The sequence below is a fragment of the Phoenix dactylifera genome, chromosome 4 (genome assembly GCF_051530095.1).
Source record: "Phoenix dactylifera cultivar Ajwa chromosome 4, Ajwa_hap1_PhDact_Kaust_v1.1, whole genome shotgun sequence".
Taxonomy (NCBI): Eukaryota; Viridiplantae; Streptophyta; class Magnoliopsida; order Arecales; family Arecaceae; genus Phoenix; species Phoenix dactylifera.
Window position 1 is genome coordinate 7757685 of NC_143193.1, and position 19897 is coordinate 7777581.

General features: G+C 37.8%; 1 protein-coding gene across 2 annotated transcripts; it reads left to right on the forward strand.

The window, feature by feature from the left end:
- The first annotated feature begins 6572 nt into the window (after positions 1 to 6572).
- CSLC6 (Cellulose-synthase-like C6) lies at positions 6573 to 18136 on the forward strand. 2 transcript variants are annotated; one of them, XM_008811425.6, is made up of 5 exons: positions 6573 to 7504; positions 15718 to 16026; positions 16358 to 16642; positions 16732 to 16845; positions 16973 to 18136. In XM_008811425.6, the coding sequence occupies exons 1-5, from the start codon at positions 6596 to 6598 to the stop codon at positions 17609 to 17611; spliced, it is 2256 nt and encodes a 751-aa protein (XP_008809647.2). In that variant the 5' UTR covers positions 6573 to 6595; the 3' UTR covers positions 17612 to 18136. The 2 variants fall into 2 exon arrangements, with proteins under 2 accessions (XP_008809647.2, XP_008809646.2); XM_008811424.6 differs by having other exon boundaries at positions 6617 to 7504; positions 16358 to 16648.
- The last annotated feature ends 1761 nt before the right edge of the window (positions 18137 to 19897 follow it).

Sequence of the window (19897 nt, forward strand, 5' to 3'; positions counted from 1 at the left end):
GTCCAAGGTCACATTGGTGATCACACTGAGAAATCAAACCAAAAATTTTCAAATATTTATAAATAGTGTCAATCAATTTGCCATGCAAAACATGGCATGAACATATAAATAATTGATCATCAAAAATATGAAATTATGCCTACAATACTCTATTTGCATATAAACAAATTAAACGGCATATTGTTATTCAGTCCAAATATAAAAGTACCAGAAAATTTGCAATAGCAAATGAAAGAACTTTTATGTAAGAAAATCATATGAGGAACCATAACATAATTATGGAAGGATCATTACATAATAAATATTTATTAAAGTGATCAAATGCAATTTTATAAGGATCTTTATGGATAAAACACGTCTTTAGCGACTACAATACAATTTCCTTTTTTTTTAAAGGAACTAATCGGATTTCGGATTTCGGGTCCAAACCCAAAACCCAGAACTGTTTTCGCTTTCTCCTTCCTCCCTTCTTCTCCTACCGAGAATGGCGGAGGCATAGAGGGATCCAGGGGCGACTCCCTCACCAACTCATCTCCACCGAGGATCCGTCGGCTGGTCCCAACCGGCGGCCAGTGTCTTGGATCATCACTTCAACCGCCGATTTGCCGGTGGTTAGTTGCTGTGCAACCTCTTCTCTCCACCCGCAGAACCCCCTAGTGGATCCCTTCTTAATCGTCGTCACGGCGGCCGTCAAGAGGACCATGTAGGCTAGCGGATCGCCGGCGGCCTGCCGGTCCAAGTCCGCCGAGGGGGGGGGGGGGTCGCAGCGGACGCCGTCAACGATCGGAAAAGGAGACGGACTAGATCTAAGAGGTGACTTTCCGGTGTGGCGGCATGACGGCAGCTCGCCTAGGCTGCTGTCGGATGCAGACCAGAGGTCCGTCCCCCCGCCAGCCTCATGTAGGGGAGGACGACGGCGAAGATCCACCATCCTTCCTCTCTTCCCATTTTGGCTCCCACCATCGTTCCTTACGTCTTCTTGTTTTTTTTTTCCTTTATTTATTTATTTATCATTCAAAAATGATTCAATGGATAATATTTAATTCAACAAAAAAATTCAGTCTTCACGCTTAACAACCCTAAACTCCTATACAACAATATTAACTATACGGAGCAATAAAATTTGCATAAGTTTCTCATTGTCCAAAAGCATCATTTTGAATTTTTTAAACCTAACCCAACTTAGAGTCTTGATGGGAAGGACCTCACGAGCACTCGTGGATGAGTTGGGGACCAAACCCGTAGGGTGTCATTTTATAATGTGCCTTCATAGGATTTTTTTTTTATAACATTCCTCGCCCATCAAAGAGGCTATCAGAATAATAATTCTGGACCTTATCTAAAATGGCTAGCCAGAAGGTATTATTTGAATTTTTTGATTCTATATAAGTATCCAAGATCTACCCAGTGAAGAACTGATATGAGACTAAACATACGCCTGCACAAGTCATCACTTACTCGTCCCATTTAAGCCATGGTGTCCTCGCCAAGCTAAGTATCCAAATCAATTCAAATCCAATCGCAAATACTATGGTTAGCTCGTGATCAACTCAAATATACTTGTGCTGTAGTGTCCCCTAGTCTATATAGATTATGGGCCTAGTCCGCCCAAATACTATTTGTAACAATTCAAGACCTCATCTAAAATGGTTAGCCAAAAGATATTATTTGGGTTCCTTGATCCTATATAAGTATTCAAGATCTAACCAGTGAATAATCGATGTGGAATTAAACACACGCCCACAAAAGTCATCATATACTTCCTCTATTTAAGCCATGGCATCCTCGCTAAGCTAAGGATTCAAATTCATTCAAATTCAATCGCAAATACCACAATCAGCTCGTGATCAGCTTAAATATATCCATGCTATAGTATCCCCTAGTCTATATAGGTTATGGGCCTAGTCCGATTTGATATTCTTTGTAATAATCCAGGACCTCATCCAAAATGGCTAGCCAAAAAATATTATTTGGGTTCTTTGATCCTATATAAGTATTAAAGATCTACCGAACGAATAATTGATGTGGGACTAAATACATGCATGTATAAGTCATCACATATTAAAAATTAGGTAAGATCCGCCGAAACGTGGGGAGCTTTAACCGTGTGCATAACAAGAAAGCCCATAGAATGTTCCCATCCCTTTCAGAGGAGATGCCTTGGTTAAGGCCCCGTGTGCTTTAGCGGATCTCGCCCATACAGGTCACCACATAAAAAAGAAACATATGGCCTCATTGAGAGTCGAACTCAAGACCTTCTACTTACTAAACTGGAGAAGGGTTATGGTTTTCTTCCTTGCTTGCTCGGTTAGAGCCTCCATTTAGTAAGCGGGAGGTCTTGATTTCAGCTCTTAACGAGGGCATATGTTTTTCTTCTATGTCATGACATTTTTTGGGTGAGGTTTTGGATTGTTACATAGAGGCTAAGATAGGTGTTATCAAGTGGTTGAGTAATTCATGTATGATTTTAGAAGTTGCCTAAAAATGGGTGGTAGCCTAGCACTAAATTTGTGTACCATACAGATTTTAAGAAGCACCATGGTCAAGCCTATTTTCAAATCACAATAACTAGGTGTTCCTAATATAAAAATAATACAAGTTTCCAAAAAAGAGTATTCGAGCTAACTACTATAAATTGAATAATGTATTTAAGGGGGGGATGATCCCTTGAAGAATATGATTTTGCTTTTTCATATTAGCTAATATTATTCGATGCACTTGCATCTCTACGTCATGGATTTCTAAGTTGCATCCACCATGGGATTTATTATAGTGTGTTGAAAAACAACCATGCGAGGATATGCCAAGCCTTGCTGATTACCCAGTAAATGTGAATGCTGTCCAATATGCATCTTTAACGCGATATGCAATATAAAAGCTATGGCTATTGGAATATTTCAAAATTACAAGTCTACTCTTCTTTTGTCTTTTGTCTTTTGTCTATTGTACTTTATTTAGTTCTACATTGGAAAGAGATGAAACTCAAAAAATCTTTATATAGTATTCAACCTTTTAACTTGGTAAAACATCGTGTCTTTTAAATAAACACCTTTTTCTTTTCTATTTAAATCCTATCAGATCCGAGGATTAAGATAAGCAAATCTTATCTTCCTTTTCTTCATAATCTTTCTGTTTTCTATATTCCTGAGCGATTCTGAGCTGTTCGCTAGTATTGCTGCATCCGCAAGTGTACGCTTGGAATGATCCGGTTGTTGTATCCTGAAGGATAGGCCGCCATTACCTGCTACACCGAGATTCATTCTCCGAGGAGCGCGATATATTCTTAAGGACAATGATATCACGCCTCAACTGATAAGTTTTTTCTTACCATCTATTATTTTCGTAACAATGGCAAAATGAGGATTAACATGTTACTTGGCCATTGACAATCAAATTTATTCTTATAGTTGAATTACCAAAAATAATTTTCATTGCATAATATTTAGAAAAAAATATTATGCACTTTGATGTCATTAATATTCTTATATTTTTTGAGAAATTTTAAATGCCCCTAGATTCTAATTATATACGTGCAATAAACTGAATAAACTCAAACCTTGACAAACAAAGACCACCAAAACCCAAAAAAAATAAGCTTGCATATCAGTGCATTAAGCCCATCATCCTATTCTGTATTAACCAGTCCAATAGTTGTTATATAGGTGTGATTTTAAGTACGTATACACTGGAATTGGGGCATGGTCTATCCTCTTTAGCAATGAACTAAAAGATATAATTCACACAGAGTCGAGATCTTCTATAGTTTGCATTTAAACTTGACAGTTCAGATCCAATGTATTGATATTTGAGATACAGATGGTGGGACTTGTATCTCTTGCTCAGTTTAATCACCTATGGTTGGTGGATTGATGTGGATCCCTCTTATCTGTATCAAAAAAACTGCATCATAGAGGATCAGAAACTCCTCTAATGTACTCGTTATAGCTGGAACAATCTAAAACAACAATTATATAAAAACATGGATGGATCCAAGAATAAGACAGTAATTCTGATAAGCCGGCTTGGATTGCTCCGGTCAACGTGGTATAGGGTTATAATTTCTCTCTAACCATGGGCGGATCCACATGCTTTAGCCGTCCTGCCCTTTGTTTATCTGGAAGCTGAGAGGTTGACGTTTCATTGGTTTCACAGGCAGGGCCCACATTTGCATGTGCACGAATTCCAGAGTGACGTCACCATACGCGTGGGGCCCTTGGGCCAGCATCCATGCGCTCGGAAAATAAATGCTTCGGGGCGGGACCCGCTCCTTTGCCACATTTGTTTTTGAAAGGACTCGGTGTTCTATTTATTTATGTATTTGCAGTAAAATCGGCAATCCATTGTCCGTTGAAAACTTTGCAATCTAAAAAATGCTGTGGTAAATAGAGCAACTGTATCCAACGGTAAAATCGGCAAACTGGTTCTTAAGGGTGCAAATGGATTAGGTTGGACCGGATCATGGATGACCCGACCTAATTTGGTTCGTTGTTCGGATCTTAATTTTGGACCTGTACCCAACCTAATAGAAATTCGGATCAGATCGGGTTGGGTTCACGGCTACAATTTTTAACCCAATAGGTCAATCGGATTGAGTCGAATCCATGTATAACTCAGTCCCAACCCAAAGATTCAAGTCTGGGTCAGATTTTTAAGTGGCATTCCAGGATTTCTAACTAAACCAATCACCAATTTTTGGTAAACTAAGCGGCCGACTTTTGGACTGGTAAAGTGAGTAAACTGTGTGATGATCTGGTAGGTGATGAGTACCATAAAACATATAAAGTAGAACACAAAATCCACATACTTTTTGGGATTGTTGACCCCACCCTATCATCATACTCTGATATCTGCTACTTTTTAAGTTTCTGCTGTGGCCTGTGTGTAAGATTTTATTCATAATAATCTAAATATTCTGCCACTATGAGATAAGCCTTAGAGAGCAGTATTGTTACCTAGGAGAATTCTTTTAATCCCATGTGGTTTTAGGTGTGGTTTATTTTTGGAGTACTTTGTCTGATCTCTACGTTAAGGAGCCTTATTTTTTATATATTTTCGCTGCTTATTTTGTACATAATTATCTTCAAAATAATTTTGGATCATTAATAAAAGCCAGGTGTTTTTTTAAACCTCCCTTATCATCAAAGGAAAAAAAAAGGTCATACAAATTTTGCTTCTTCTTACTGTAAAATAAATGCCGTCTCGGAGAGCAACTTGAACAAGTTCTGTGCTAAATATTACAACAAGAGAAGTTCGGGGAATCCTACTTTGGATCTTGAACTAATCGATCCGATCATTTCAAAAAGTCACAACTAAAAAAATAGATGGAATAGTTTTGGGAAAACTATACTAATAGTCATAAAGTGATCATGGGAATGGTATTGCATTATCTAGAGGAGAAAGAAGGGAGGATGAAGGAGATGTAGGGCAAGATGCAGTTCTAGAGTTTCGAAGGAGGGGGATACCTCGAGAGTCGGACGAACACGACAAAGCCATCGGACGCTGAAGTCACCGAACGACGCCGAAGAGACTGATTCGCTGCACGAACTAAGGTGGAGATCGATCGCAATGGGAGATGCTCATGGATGGCCACGCTCACGAACAGTCAATGGCCGATGGTCTGGGAGGATTGAAGAATAGTCACGTCTAGAGATGGGGAGGAGTAGTCACAGTCGCGATGGCCAACCGCCGCTGGGAGCGAGAGCCCCAACAGGAAAGAGAGAGAGAGAGATGGCCGATGGAAACAAATAGGAGATTTCAATCCTAGGTATTTGCGATTTGAGAATTGGAGGAGACTAAGGTTGAAGTGAGCGGGTCACAATTCACGGACGAGTCATGGGTCTCGCAGTGTGTAGATGGGTCACGGGCCTCGTGGCGCATGGACGGGTCACGACCTAACACGTTTTCCAAATTTTGGTTGGGTTGGGTTGGATTATAAGATTAGAAATCTAAAATTCTCCCAAAAAATCAAATAGATTAAGTCGGGTCAGGTCGGTTCCGAATTTAGTTAACCCAGGCTCGATCCGAAAAATGAAATAGATCTAATCTTAGAAACCGACCTTGCCCCATGGGTCCTTTAACATGGGTCAGTTTGGATCTAAACGGGTTGGGTCGGATCGGATCACGAGTCAACCAGATCTATTTGCAGTCTTACTGGTTCCGTCTTCTATACCAGACTCGATGGTCTACAGCAGCAACCCAGCAAAATATATAAATTTAAACAATGACTGTATAACAATATAGTTAGTACTGGAGCTCACCATGTTATAGATATCATGTGATTGTTTTCATGTCATAATGGTTGCTATACGGTGACAATGTAGTGGACCTAACACCATTATCCTATCTTTTTTTCGTTATGATATCGTTGTAGCTATAAGTATAATAATTATCAAAAGATTAACTAATTTCAAATCAAAGAAGATAAAATAAATAATGATCGCTATAATCATTACATTAGCATTTTGTTGAAGGTTTAATACAAGGGAATTGAAATAAGAAATATTTCTATGCGCCTACCAATCCCATGGTGGCTCATGGTATAAACCACAATTTTGGTGCCACGTATCTGAGCTCCGTAGTATTTTAGATCCCTTTCATGCCCAGCCTCCTTCCCCACCTCCTCCCGCTAAATTTGGCCGTCCCCTCCCCCTTTTCCCCCATTCCGATTTTGCCCCCACCCCCTCTCTTACAGAGAGAAAATCCACCCATTCTTCTCTCCCATCTAATACTAGAGAGAGAGAGAGAGAGAGAGAGAGAGAGAGAGAGAGAGATCTGGATGTCTCCGCCTCCGCCCAACTACGAGTTTCAGGAATGGTGGAATAAGGAGCGCGAGAAGGTCTACGGCCTCCTCGCCTCGCCGCCCGACGACCCCTCCATCACCTCCTCCTCCTCCGCCGACGCCGCCTGGGCCGCCGTCGAGGTACGCACCCCCACCACCCCCGTTGCCGCCGGCAAGTCCCGCGGCCGCAGCCCCCGCCAGCTCTCCTGGCTCCTCCTCCTCCGCCTCCACCACTCCGCCGCGCTCCTCGCCTCCCTCCCCGTCCGCCTCCTCGCCCTCCTCCTCACCGCCGCCCGCCGGATCTCTTCCGCCCCTGTCTCATCCTCCCCTGACTCTCGCCTCTACCGCGCGATCCGTGCCTTCCTCGTCCTCGCCGTCCTGCTCCTACTCGTCGAGCTCCTCGCCTACTTCAAAGGCTGGCACTTTAGCCCCCCTTCCTACGCCTCCTCCGCCGAGGCCCTCGAGCGCCTCTACGCCAATTGGCTCCACATCCGGGCCCAGTACCTCGCCCCCCCGGTCCAGGCCATGGCCAATGTGTGCATCGTCCTCTTCTTGATCCAGTCCGTGGATCGGGTCGTCCTTATGCTTGGCTGCATCTATATACGGCTCCGGGGTTTGAAGCCCGGGGCAGCGGTGGAGTACAATGATGGGGATGTGGAGGGTGGGCGGGCGGTCGAGAACTACCCCATGGTTCTGGTCCAGATCCCCATGTGCAATGAGCGGGAGGTAAGGATATCAATTCAAGAATTTTTTTTCCTCAATTTCAAGAGCAAATCTGGATTTATCTATACGAATATCAAGCTATTGCTGGCTAACTTCGGTAATAAAGATTGGATCTTTGTATTTATTATTATTATTATTAATTGGAAGGGCACTTGCTTGCCTTATATAATCCAATAACCCTACCAAAAAGTAGATGATTGACTTTCGAGGAGCTAATTTTTCATGAGTGGATTTCCGTAACTTAAATGTAGCTTTTCCTAATGAAGAAAAAATCTAGAAAAACATGTCTTTAAGATGCGCAAAGGTGCCTTAGGCAAAGTGCAATTAACATCATTTCTTTTTCTTTGATTTTTTTTGGTGTGATAATTTTTTGAGCTTACAATGGTTGCTGGATAACAACTAGAATGATGAATTAAAATTGTGATTTCACTTCTCTACAATTTAATGGCCATGGTGACATCCATGTAAACTAGAAACTTTCATTACTAAGTTTGGTGGGCAGATTAAACCTTTATAGTTTATGTTAGGTTGAGAGGTTCTGACAATAATGTTGTGCCTCAAGATTTGCTTTTGCTCTAATGTTCTTTGGTCCGATTCAACTTCAACATACTCTTTTTTGGTCTAAGTGTGCTAAAGTTTTCAGGCCACATAGTGATCTTGTCATGATTTCCTAGCCAAAAAGTTCTACTTTTATCAATGGGTGCATCATACATTGTTAATTTAGAAAGATATGACCTTTCAACTATTTTTTGAGAAAGTGATTTTGGAGCTCACCATGCCTCAGGCCTCAACATGAGACAGTCTAACAATACCTTTTGGCTCAAGGATGAGGATATAAAAGTGAGGTGATGCAATGCAACCCTGGAGAACACTGGTATGCAAAGCACAAACACTAATGCTGATCTAAAACCTTTTGTTGACTAACTTATACTGATGAAAGGTAAACGACACAACTAAAATCACGCTGGAATTAATTCATCATGCAGCAAGTACGTGAAATAATGGGTAAAAACTAATATGCATTATATCTAGAAAATATGCAATTTTGACCTATATCTATGAGCTGATAATACCTCAGATCAGTAAATTTACGCATCAAAATTTTTGGACAACATTCAAGGTTCACGAAGGTGTTTTAGAAGATTTCTTGGTGATGAATTGATGTTTGTTAGAGCTGATATTGCTTCCATCTACTTTCTGATCACTCCCTTGTTTTCGACCTATATCTACTTTCTCGTAACAATTCTGAGCATTGGTCAGTTCTCAATTGGAGCAAACAGCTAGAGATTAGCCCATCAAAGGTGCTAGCTGCTTTAATCAATGTTTGAGCTATTTAGGTTGCTTTAGGCAAGTGAACTAGATAAATTAAAGGGAAAAAAGAAACGAAGAAGAAAGGGAAAGGAAGATAAACAAAAGAAGAAGATGGATTGGATAAAAAAGATATTACTAATCTTACATCATACTTCTCACACTTTCTTGAGCCTCATGTTCTAGGGGAAAAAAGCAAACAACTTTTTACTTGGTAAGACATTATGACCTCAGAAGTGGATGGCTAGGATATACATAACAGTCAATTGCTTATTGTTTTGCAAATAAATCCTTTTTTATATGACCTCCAACACATAGTATGCGGTGCTTCAAGTCCATCTATAGGTTCAAATGACTCTTCTATTATTATGAGTATACCTTAAATTCCTATTGATTCCTAGCACTAGAATTTAGTTGGGCCATGTCTGGTCTCTATGCAGGCCAGACCTAGACCGAAAAAATTTCGGGCTTTGGGCTTGTATCGAATCTCGATTGGGCTAGCGTGAAGAGGGGGGAGAGAGTGGAGAGGGGAGAGAGATCGGGTGGGAGAGAGAGGATTGAGAGAGGGGAGAGAGGGAGGGAGAGAGGAGAGAGAGTGTAGAGGGGAGAGAGATTGGGAGGGAGAGAGATCTAGTGGGAGAAAAATGAGAGGGGAGAGAGAGATTAGGAGGGAGAGAGGAGAGAGAATAGAGAAGAGAGAGAGAGATCGAGTAGGGGAGAGGAGAGAGGGGAGGGACATTGAGGGAAAGAGGGTACAGAAGAGAGCGATAGCAAAGAAGGGAGAGAGATTGAATGGGAGAGAGAGGACTGAGGAGAGATGGAGAGGGGAGAGAGATTAGAGAGGAGAGAGGGGGAGAGAGATATTGAGTGGGAGATGGAGGAGAGAGGGGAGGAGCAGAGTGGGGGGAGAGATTAGGTGGGAAAGAGAAGAGCGAGGAGAGAGACCTGTGAGGGGAGAGAGCGGAGAGGGGAATGAGAGATTGGGTGAGAGAGAGATTGAGTGGGGTTTCTTGGGCTTGGTTTTGACTTGGTCCAGACTTGGGCTTTGAGTTTCGTTACAAGCTGGGCTCGGCCAAGCATCGGCCACAGGTCATTCCAAATTACTTCGGGTTCTATGTTCAAGCCCAAGCCCGACTTGAACTACCTTGAGCCCATGGCTTGACTGGAAACCAGCCCAACTTGATGGGCGTTGGGCTAGTTTGGGCCTATTTCCAACCTTTTTTGATCCCCACCATGAGCGATATATGTTATAAAAAAGATATAAACCAAATCTTAACTTCATAAAATGTTGATATCATCTCTAGTGGTGCTGCCAATATGTATGTACGTACACCCACACATATATATACATAAATTTCATAGATACATTTATGTATATATTTATATGCTTATATGTATATATAGGGGCCAATCCCTTATGGTTTTGCAAAAGTGTCCCCCTTATACAACAAGAGAAGCAAAATACTCTTATAACTTACAAACATTAGGCAGCATATATGTTACAATTTGATTACTACCAATGGAAGGGTAGGCATTCTTTTGTACTCAATTTTGCACACTATTGTCTTAAGACTCAAATGCCTTGCTTAATTATGGTACTTATGTCATTGTATGTCTTCACTGAGGTTTTTGCACATTTGTAGCATGTAAAGTTGGTCATTGGCAATGTTCATTGAGAGTCTTTAAATACAACATTGTACCCTTTGCCTTACTCTTCATCAAAATTTCTTATTCACAAATATAATTTTCCATAAAAGGATGGTTATGCTTACCTAATTTGAGAACATTAACGACCCTTAGGGCTCCACTATCTTACAAAATGATTGGTGACAAATTACATGCACACATACACACACTAAAATTACATGTTATTTCTATTTAGGGAATCTATGGGTTGATGTTAATAGCTAGAAAAATTATGAAATTTTTGAGAAACATTGTGAGCAAATCATGGAGATCATAAAGGTTCGACCAACTAGCTAGAATTTGAGTTATGTAGTAATCCTTTCCATTTAGAAAACACACTCTAAACTAGACTATGAGAATACAAGCCTAGGTTATGAAAGTTCAGCTTGGATGAAAGTATCATGGTACATTAAGTAAGGATTATTTTTATGAGGCCTAATGACGATACATAATGACAATTTTGTTGGAAGAAAAATCTTTTATTTTTTGTTTGGATAAGCATGTGGGTGGTAATGAGAGTTTTCTATAGAAAGAGTTAGAATGATTAATCTTTTTTTCCTAATATATGTGTGTATGCACACACACATATAAGTTACATGTATACAATTGTTTACCACTAAGATTTTCCCATGTTGACTCATTGAAATTAGTCCACAAGTGAATACAAAAACCAAAACTTTGTTATTCTGTGGAAATAATGGTTCATTAAGGAAAATAATGCAAGTTTTATATAGTTATATGAGCCTTGTACATGTTGTCAATAGGTAATATTATTTAAAGTGGGGATATAAAATTATGGGGGTCAACAGGGATTAGAATTGATTTTTGGGTGATTAAAGAGGCATCTAATCCTATGGATGGACCTGGAGGACTTGGTACTATGAGTCAATGGCTTTTGAGTCTTTAAAAAGCCATTGAAGCCTATTTCACTTTTTTTATGGATGGACCTGGAGGACTTGATATTATAAAACTAATGGCTTTTGAGTCTTTAAAAAACCATTAAAGCCTGTTTCACCTTTTGCATATTCTCCTTTTAGAAATTTTTTTTCATATTTTTAAATATATATTTTCTTGCATGACCCTCCTTTCATTTTATTGATTGCTTCTTGACCCACTAAATTTTATCACCTAAGTTTTCCTAGGCATGCATATTTGACATTTGGGTTCCAAGCATCTTTAGATCCATGTAACATAAATAGTTCTTTAGTCAGTAAATACTCTCGAATCACCAATGTTCAAATGGTATCATGCATTTAAACAGTCTATAAAAACGTTGAGCATTAAAAAATTATTTAGTCTCAAAACAAGACTTAATGTAGTGGCAAGTCATTATTCTCTTATACTTTACTCATCTACATAAAATGTTTCGAGGATGTTGATTCGCTTAAATTTTTTTCAACTGAAATTATTGTGTGAATATCAACATTCAAGTGATTTAAACTCTTTTTAAATTTGAAAGTCTGAACTTGGTTTATCTATTGCTGAGGCTACAACCGTAAAAGCTTGACCTTCTTAGAAAGTTGAAAATTTGTTCACTTGTTGGTACATGTGAATAATTTGGTGGAGATATGGTTGTTAATTTCATTTTTCTTAAATATTTCTATAAAATATTGAAAAGCCTTGTATGCTGAGAATCTAACATAGAAGAATGGTTATCAGATCTATTATAGATTGCATCACTGATAACATGGTAAGGTATCTATATCATATTCATAAGGAAGAGGGATCCCTCTCTACTCTTCATGATTTTTTTTTTTCTTTTTTAACTCAGGATTTCTTTTTATAGTAAAAGGAGTTAGCAGAAGATAACAATGATGGAAATGATTGGCCCCTGGACCTGAGAATATAAAATAGAATAATGGCTACTGTCGCTATTTTGGATTGAACTACTACTAATATGCTAAGATGTCTAATATCCTATTCATAAAGAAAAGGTCTCTTTTTCCTTCATGATTATTTTATTTTATTTTATTTTTGTAGAAGGAATAAAACATGATAACAATGATTTTGCATGCTTATGTCAAGACATATAGAGGTGTCCTATCGAGAAATGTATCATATCGGCCAGCCATTGATGCAATATTGATTTTTTGAGGTTTGAATCCTTCGAAGACAAGGAAGGAGACCATGTCTCTCCATTATGAGGTCCTAAGTTATCAATCCCAATATTATCTTAACATTAGAGACTATGCAAGGACCTTTAATTCCCTCTCAGGGTAGGTATGCACATGTGACTTTTCCTTTAAAGTTTTAATCTGTGAAAGTCTGGCATTAGAGCAGTTCTAGAATAAAAGGAGCTTTTAGGCTTCTCCAAAAGGTATGAATATCATGAATATTATTCTACAAGGAGTTCAAGCCATGGCCAGTTACAAGATAATCCAATTAGTGTGATGTTAAGGGGGTCGTTTGCTTAGATGAAAAGGGATGGGGGGTTATTGCTGTGATTTTTTTTTGTTTTTTTCTCTTTTTTGGGGGTGGTGGTGGGGGGGAGGGGTGAGGGGGCAGTCTGCCTCCCTATGCAAGTTTGTAAATGGTTTTTGGCTCTACACCTACCCATTTAAGTCACCACCTATAATCATCCTATCTCCCTTCAGAATATTTTATAGTAATGCACCAATCTCCTCCCAAAATTGTTTTTAATTCTCTCCTTGAAATGGTCTTCTAGTGCATTGACTTAACTACATTAGCTTAAACTAACTTAATAACTATTAGTCTATTACATATCCTTTTTACATTCACAAACTAACCCTTCTTTTCTTTAACTAATAGTATTTCATGTTGTTATCCTTCCCTGCATGCAAAAGTCTGTAGCCATCACCGACATGCTTTCCAGCTTTCCATTTGGTTTCTTGTAAATGAGCAAGCGTTGTTCCTCTTTCATAGCATCATATTCACTAGCTCTCTATTCTTTTCAATTGGGCATCATTGTGCCTTATTATTTTAGGAGGCACCCAAAACCTAAATAACCCTTGCCTATTTGCCTCCGAAACCGGGTTACATTTCCATGGTCGTATATGGGAGATGACCTAGCAAAGCTCATTCTTCACTATAACCAGGTCCCTTTTTGGTCCATCACTTATGGGTGGCAACATAGCCAACCCTTGCCCACTTCTCACCACAATTGGTTAGGTTGTGGCTAGTCACATAAAACAAGGGATGCACGCACATTCACAAAAATGAAATTTGGATCTGTTTCTAGTTTTTTACATGTTTAGCATAAGCTATATAAGAAAGAAAATCGTTCAGGGCATTTGTGAAAAGCTTGTTGTTTTTGGAATGAATGCACTATTGTTGATTTGGTTCCCTCTTACAGACTAACATAGTAAGAGATCTTGTCAGTGCTAGAATTATGAGATGATCACATGCCACCATTTTTGTTATAGCTGGATGATCTAATTGGAATTGTGTATGGTAGACATGCTTGCAACTTAAGGGAAAATTGTTATAGTATAATACTAAATTGAAAAATGTCCTTTGGTCAATAAGTTAGGTAGTAAAGAGAGCCTGAGCATATAAATGCAATGGAGAAATAAGGATAGGAATGGAAATAATTACATTAAAAAAAACATGGGAGTTTTCCAGTTAAGGTTGTCATGGTGGGTAACTTAGTTAGTATGGGAAATGTTTTACCTAGACTTTTGGCAGCTAGACACTTGACACCGGTGCCAAGTGTTGAAGTGTCCTCAAGTCTTGGACATGAAAACCTTCAGAAATCTAGGCATAGGGACATAATATATAAATATAAATATATATATATTGTACACACACATATATACATGTATGCATGTGTTTGTGTTTGTGTGTGTATATTATGTTTGTGTTTATGGATGTATTTACATATGTACATACATATATATTTATATGTTTTACTACTTATTCAAGAAAAGAGAAACTTAAAATTATGGATAGTTTTACATGTACATTTAAAACAAAAGGACACAATACTTGAAATTCCCAGAAAAACTTAAGGATACTTCATTAAGTCCAGCACTTAAAACTACGTCCCTTGCACGACCCTATGAAAAAACTGCCATGTGTTGGGCACTTTTTGCTGGCATCAGTAGGATGCTTCCAAGTAGAGTGTCTAGCCATATCATGTTGCGCCATATCGGGTCCAAGTGCCCAGAAGTGTCAGCACTTTTAGACAGCTTAAAAATGGAGTGTCCTGATAGCATTATTGGGCATGTGCGGGTAAGGTTTTAAGGAGGACAAGATAAGAACTAGTTAGCTTTTGTGTTGACATTCAAGGGGAGTGGAAGACTTAACATGAATGGGGACAATAAATATTTAGAAGAGTTGGAACTAGAGGATGTAACCCTTGATAAGAGTGAATGGAAAATGATTTCAATCTCAAATAACAAGAAAAGAAATTGTTTACTACGGTTAATATTATTAGCTTTTACTAGAATCTTTTTAATTTATGTGTAAAATTCTTAGTTGATAATTGGATGATCAATAATTTGCCTCCCCTCCTCAATCTTTCTTTCACTCTGCCCTCTCTCTCTCTCTCAGCTCTTGTTAGTACAATAGAGGTTTTGGATTCTTTTCAGGGCAGATATTGTTGTTTACCTAGAAAACTGTGAATATGAGATAAAACTTTTTTCCTTCATTGATCATTTTTATTGTATTCTAAAGGACTTTTATCTTCTGGGCCTGTTTTTTTGTTGACTTTTCTTTACCGTTAGAGGTTTAACTATTTAAAAGACAGCCAATAAGTCTAGAAGCTCACTTGAAAATATCTGTTAATATATACTTTGTTGTTTCAGAGATGACAAGAAAATCGTTGAACTGATCATAAGCGATTGTTTGAACACCTTTTGAACAAGCAATAACATGACTAGATATTAAAAATATCGCTAGATGTTGCATTTTTCAATTTTTTTGCAAAGAAACATGATATTATCACTCTATTTTGAATATAACAAATCATTGAAACACATGTTGAAACCTATATTTTAGTGTTATATCTGATTTTTCAGATGAAAAATAGAAAACTTTACGCCATAGGATTGAAAGTTTTTCTGCCACTAAGTATCCTAAGGTATGTCACCAAGGTCTAATACGAACTTATTCTTTATCAATTGTAGTTCATGGGGAGAATATTTTCAAAACTTGTTTCTCCAGATAAGTTTCTAATGATATAGTTGTACAAACCTATTATTCTTGATTCTAAATCAGTTTCTTTTTTTGTATGGAATGCAACTCTATGTTGAACTGCACAGGTTTACCAGCAGTCAATTGCAGCAGTATGCATTCTGGACTGGCCAAAGGAGAGAATGCTCATCCAAGTTTTGGATGACTCTGATGATATGGATGTGCAGCTCCTCATAAAGGCAGAAGTCCAGAAATGGCAACAAAAAGGTGTTCGCATATTGTATAGGCACCGGCTTATTCGCACAGGCTACAAGGCAGGGAACTTGAATTCTGCTATGAGCTGCGACTATGCGAAGGACTACGAGTTTGTTGCGATATTCGATGCAGATTTTCAGCCCACACCTGATTTCTTGAAGAAGACAATCCCACATTTTAAGGTAGCCTATTAACAAAGCACTGTAAACATACAAAACAAAAGGATAGAAGGTGCTATTAAGACATAGGTTCTAAAAATTAAAATAAATGGACAATTACACCAAGAATACAGTAATCAAAACACAGTTATGTAAAGCATGTGATGCCGAAGACTGCAATAATCTATTAAAGTGTAAAGTTGGTAGATAAGATTGAGTTTGAGAACATGCCTCATGAACAAAGGAGGCTGCTAGAAAGATATGTACAATTTGTTAATATTTCAAAGAACATGTTATATGATGGATTCCAAATTATCCTAATCCAATTGAGTTTCTGTTAAATTTTCTTCTACAGGGGAATGATGATCTGGCATTGGTCCAAGCTAGATGGGCTTTCGTCAACAAGGATGAAAATCTGCTCACAAGGCTGCAGAACATAAATTTGTCATTCCATTTTGAGGTTGAACAACAGGTAAATGGTTGCTTCATCAATTTCTTTGGCTTCAATGGTACTGCTGGTGTATGGAGAATAAAAGCTCTTGAAGAATCTGGTGGCTGGTTGGAGAGAACCACCGTGGAGGACATGGATATTGCTGTTCGTGCTCATCTTTGTGGATGGAAATTTATCTTTCTAAATGATGTAAAGGTTTGATCATGAACTGCTGCTTGGAAGTTCTGGGACACTTTTCTTTTAGAAAATCATTATAATTATTACATGTTTTTATGCAGTGCCTTTGTGAACTTCCAGAATCCTATGAGGCTTACAAGAAACAGCAACACCGATGGCATTCAGGTCCAATGCAACTATTCCGATTGTGCTTTATTGACATCCTTCATTCGAAGGTAGGGATTCCATCGAGATCTTATGTCACAAAGGATGGCAATCAAAGTTGGGTTGTGCTTTTCCTATATTAACATACAGTAATGTTTTGGTTCTCACATTTTCTCCCCTTTTGTTTTCTAAATTTAGGTAAGCTTGTTGAAGAAGGCCAATTTGATTTTTCTGTTCTTCCTCCTGCGGAAGCTGATCCTGCCGTTCTACTCATTCACTCTCTTCTGCATTATCCTCCCACTGACCATGTTCCTGCCTGAAGCTCAATTGCCAGCTTGGGTTGTATGTTATGTGCCTGGTATTATGTCTCTCGTGAACATCCTTCCAGCTCCAAGGTCATTCCCGTTTATAGTTCCCTACCTACTTTTTGAGAACACAATGTCGGTCACCAAATTCAATGCCATGATATCAGGACTTTTTAAATTTGGGAGTTCATATGAATGGATAGTCACTAAGAAGCTGGGGAGGTCATCAGAAGCAGATTTAGTTTCCTTTGCTAAAAAGGATCCTGATCCCCAAGCAGAAGGTAGGGGCCTTCACAGAGCATCTTCGGATTCAGGCCTTTCAGAATTAAACAAATTGGAGACAACTAAGCAGCATGGGAAGATCAAGAGGAACCGTTTGTACCGGAAGGAACTTGCCCTTGCATTCATACTATTAACCGCTTCTGCCAGAAGCCTATTGTCTGCTCAAGGGATTCATTTCTATTTCTTATTGTTTCAAGGAGTCACTTTCCTTGTTGTTGGGCTTGATCTGATTGGAGAGCAGGTAAGCTAACCACAGTATTATGGTTCAAGCTATGGCCAAAAGGCTTTATGAAACTACCGTGCGCTCACCCAACTGCCTCCTTTTACAAAAGCGACCAGTGGCTGCTTCCAAGGCCCTCTGATGGAAGGTCACATTGACCCAAAAGAGGATTGATCTATCAGATTGGTTGCTTTCAGCCATTGATTCAATTGTTTTCCGGTTCGTGGTGTTGTATCATTTAGTTCTTCTCACGTAGCTATTGGATCAGAGTGGATCCTTTGCTTGGCTGGGGAAGACTGTAGTGCCCAACTGTACCAAAGGAGGCATTATCTATGAGTTTTTCCATTGTTTTCCCCCTCCCTTTTTTATGTATGATTCATAGATAGATTTGAAGATTTTTTTCTCCCTTGAACGTTTCATTGGGGATGAACTGGTATTCTTCGATAGCTATCATATAGAAGACAATCAAAGTAATTCATGTCTGTTTAAGTGAGGAGGCTGTAATGTTATTTTTGTTTCAGTGAGCAAGTAAAAGTTAGCTATGATGTTGTTTAAGCCGTGTGCCCTTTTGTTACCGTATTACCTTGCACGAATGGAGAGATTGCCATGAGGCTTTTGTTTGTTTCATGTTATCTATTTACCACTTGCAAAATGTCTGGAAGCATAAGACAGTGAGAATCCCCGTTATTCATGGAGAGTATAATTAGGCAAAGTTTGTGAAAAGATTTTTCTAAAAAAATAGAGGTGAAAGTAGATCGGATAATATTTGTTCGGATATTGTAATAAATAAGATTTTTATAAGATTTTTTATTTGAATACCAATTTTATTAGTAATTTTATTTAATTTTATATAGCACTCATGAACTTGTAAAGAAAATAAATAACTACATTAATATGCTATTAACTCGATTTATCATTCATTTAGTAATATCTTTAATTTTGTAGTCATAAAGTTTGATTATCTGGTTTAAATCAATATTTATATCCATACTTTCGATATCCGATTTGTATCCATATCCATTTAAAATAAATATGGAAATGATTTTTTGCATCTGACTAACATCCGTATCTTTATCTGTATTTGTTAGATAAAATAAATATGGATATGGATATACTAATATATGATCCATATTCAATCCAATTTTAGTCTTATTGAAAAATTTTTTTTGTCATGAATGTAGTCCTAAAAATATGAATTTTTTTTCTCTCGTAATATTGTTACTTTTAGTGACAGCCTAACAGGTCAACTAGCCTATGGATGTTTTTTCCCCCCTCAGCTTTTTCTTTTTCTTCTACTTTTTTCTCTTCCTAAGGAATTGTAGAGATGCCTAAAGCCCCATTTGGAGGAGCTGTTGGCAGTAGAGCTTTTGGAAGTAGAGATTTTATAAAAAGCTGTTTGTTTGTTTGATAACTATATTTTTAAAGTGCTGTGCCACTTTAACATGTGTTTGGTAAACAAACTGAGAATGTACTTTTGGTATGATAAAATGATATAAATATATATTATATTTAAATATATATTAATATATTTTACCATAAAAGATATTGCATAGTATTATACAACAAAGCATCATAAAATATAATATATATTAATATATTAATATATGATATAGTATAATATTACCGTAATGTAATATAATATTATTATAATATAGTGATATAATATTGTATACTATAGCATAATAATTTAATATAATATTAAATTATTTAACATAACATATCAATGTATTATGATATAATGTAATAAATATTATATTTATAGTATAATACAATAATAAAGATATAAAATATTATAATTATTAGCATAAATTATTTTTTATAATATAACAAATTTTCTAGCTAGGTAATAAAATTGGTTAAACAATTATTAAAGGGACAGTTTATGTGATTGTTATATTTTATCATGGGTATTTTGGTCAAAAAAAAGTTTTCTGATGAGGCCTAAAAGCGCTTTTTCAAAAAGCTTCAAAATGGAGTTTCTCCAAAAAATCTGGTTTTAGCTTTCTTTCCGAAATTTTTACTAAATACCCCTATTTCATTTAAAAGTATTTTTGGAGGGCTAGAAACTATTTTTTGGCCATCAAAAAGCTCTTCCAAACGGGGCCTAACCCATATAATAAATACTAGTCTAAAGTAATTTGAGACATATAATAAGAGTAGAGCTATGGGGCTCCCATGATGTGCACACGAGCAGCTCCTTGCCACATGGCATAAGAAGAATGGGGCAACTTATGGATTTTGGCAATGAAATCAAACCAAAGTGCTGGCATTGTACGCCACATTTTACTTTGGGAGCCACAGGTGCAAGCATTTACC

Excerpts from the sequence above, each read along its gene's own strand:
- CSLC6 (XM_008811425.6), top strand. The coding sequence starts at position 6,596 with ATGCCCAGCCTCCTTCCCCACCTCCTCCCGCTAAATTTGGCCGTCCCC. Across the intron at positions 16,027-16,357 it reads AGACAATCCCACATTTTAAG|GGGAATGATGATCTGGCATT; the intron begins GTAGCCTATTAA and ends TTTCTTCTACAG. Across the intron at positions 16,643-16,731 it reads AATTTATCTTTCTAAATGAT|TGCCTTTGTGAACTTCCAGA; the intron begins GTAAAGGTTTGA and ends GTTTTTATGCAG.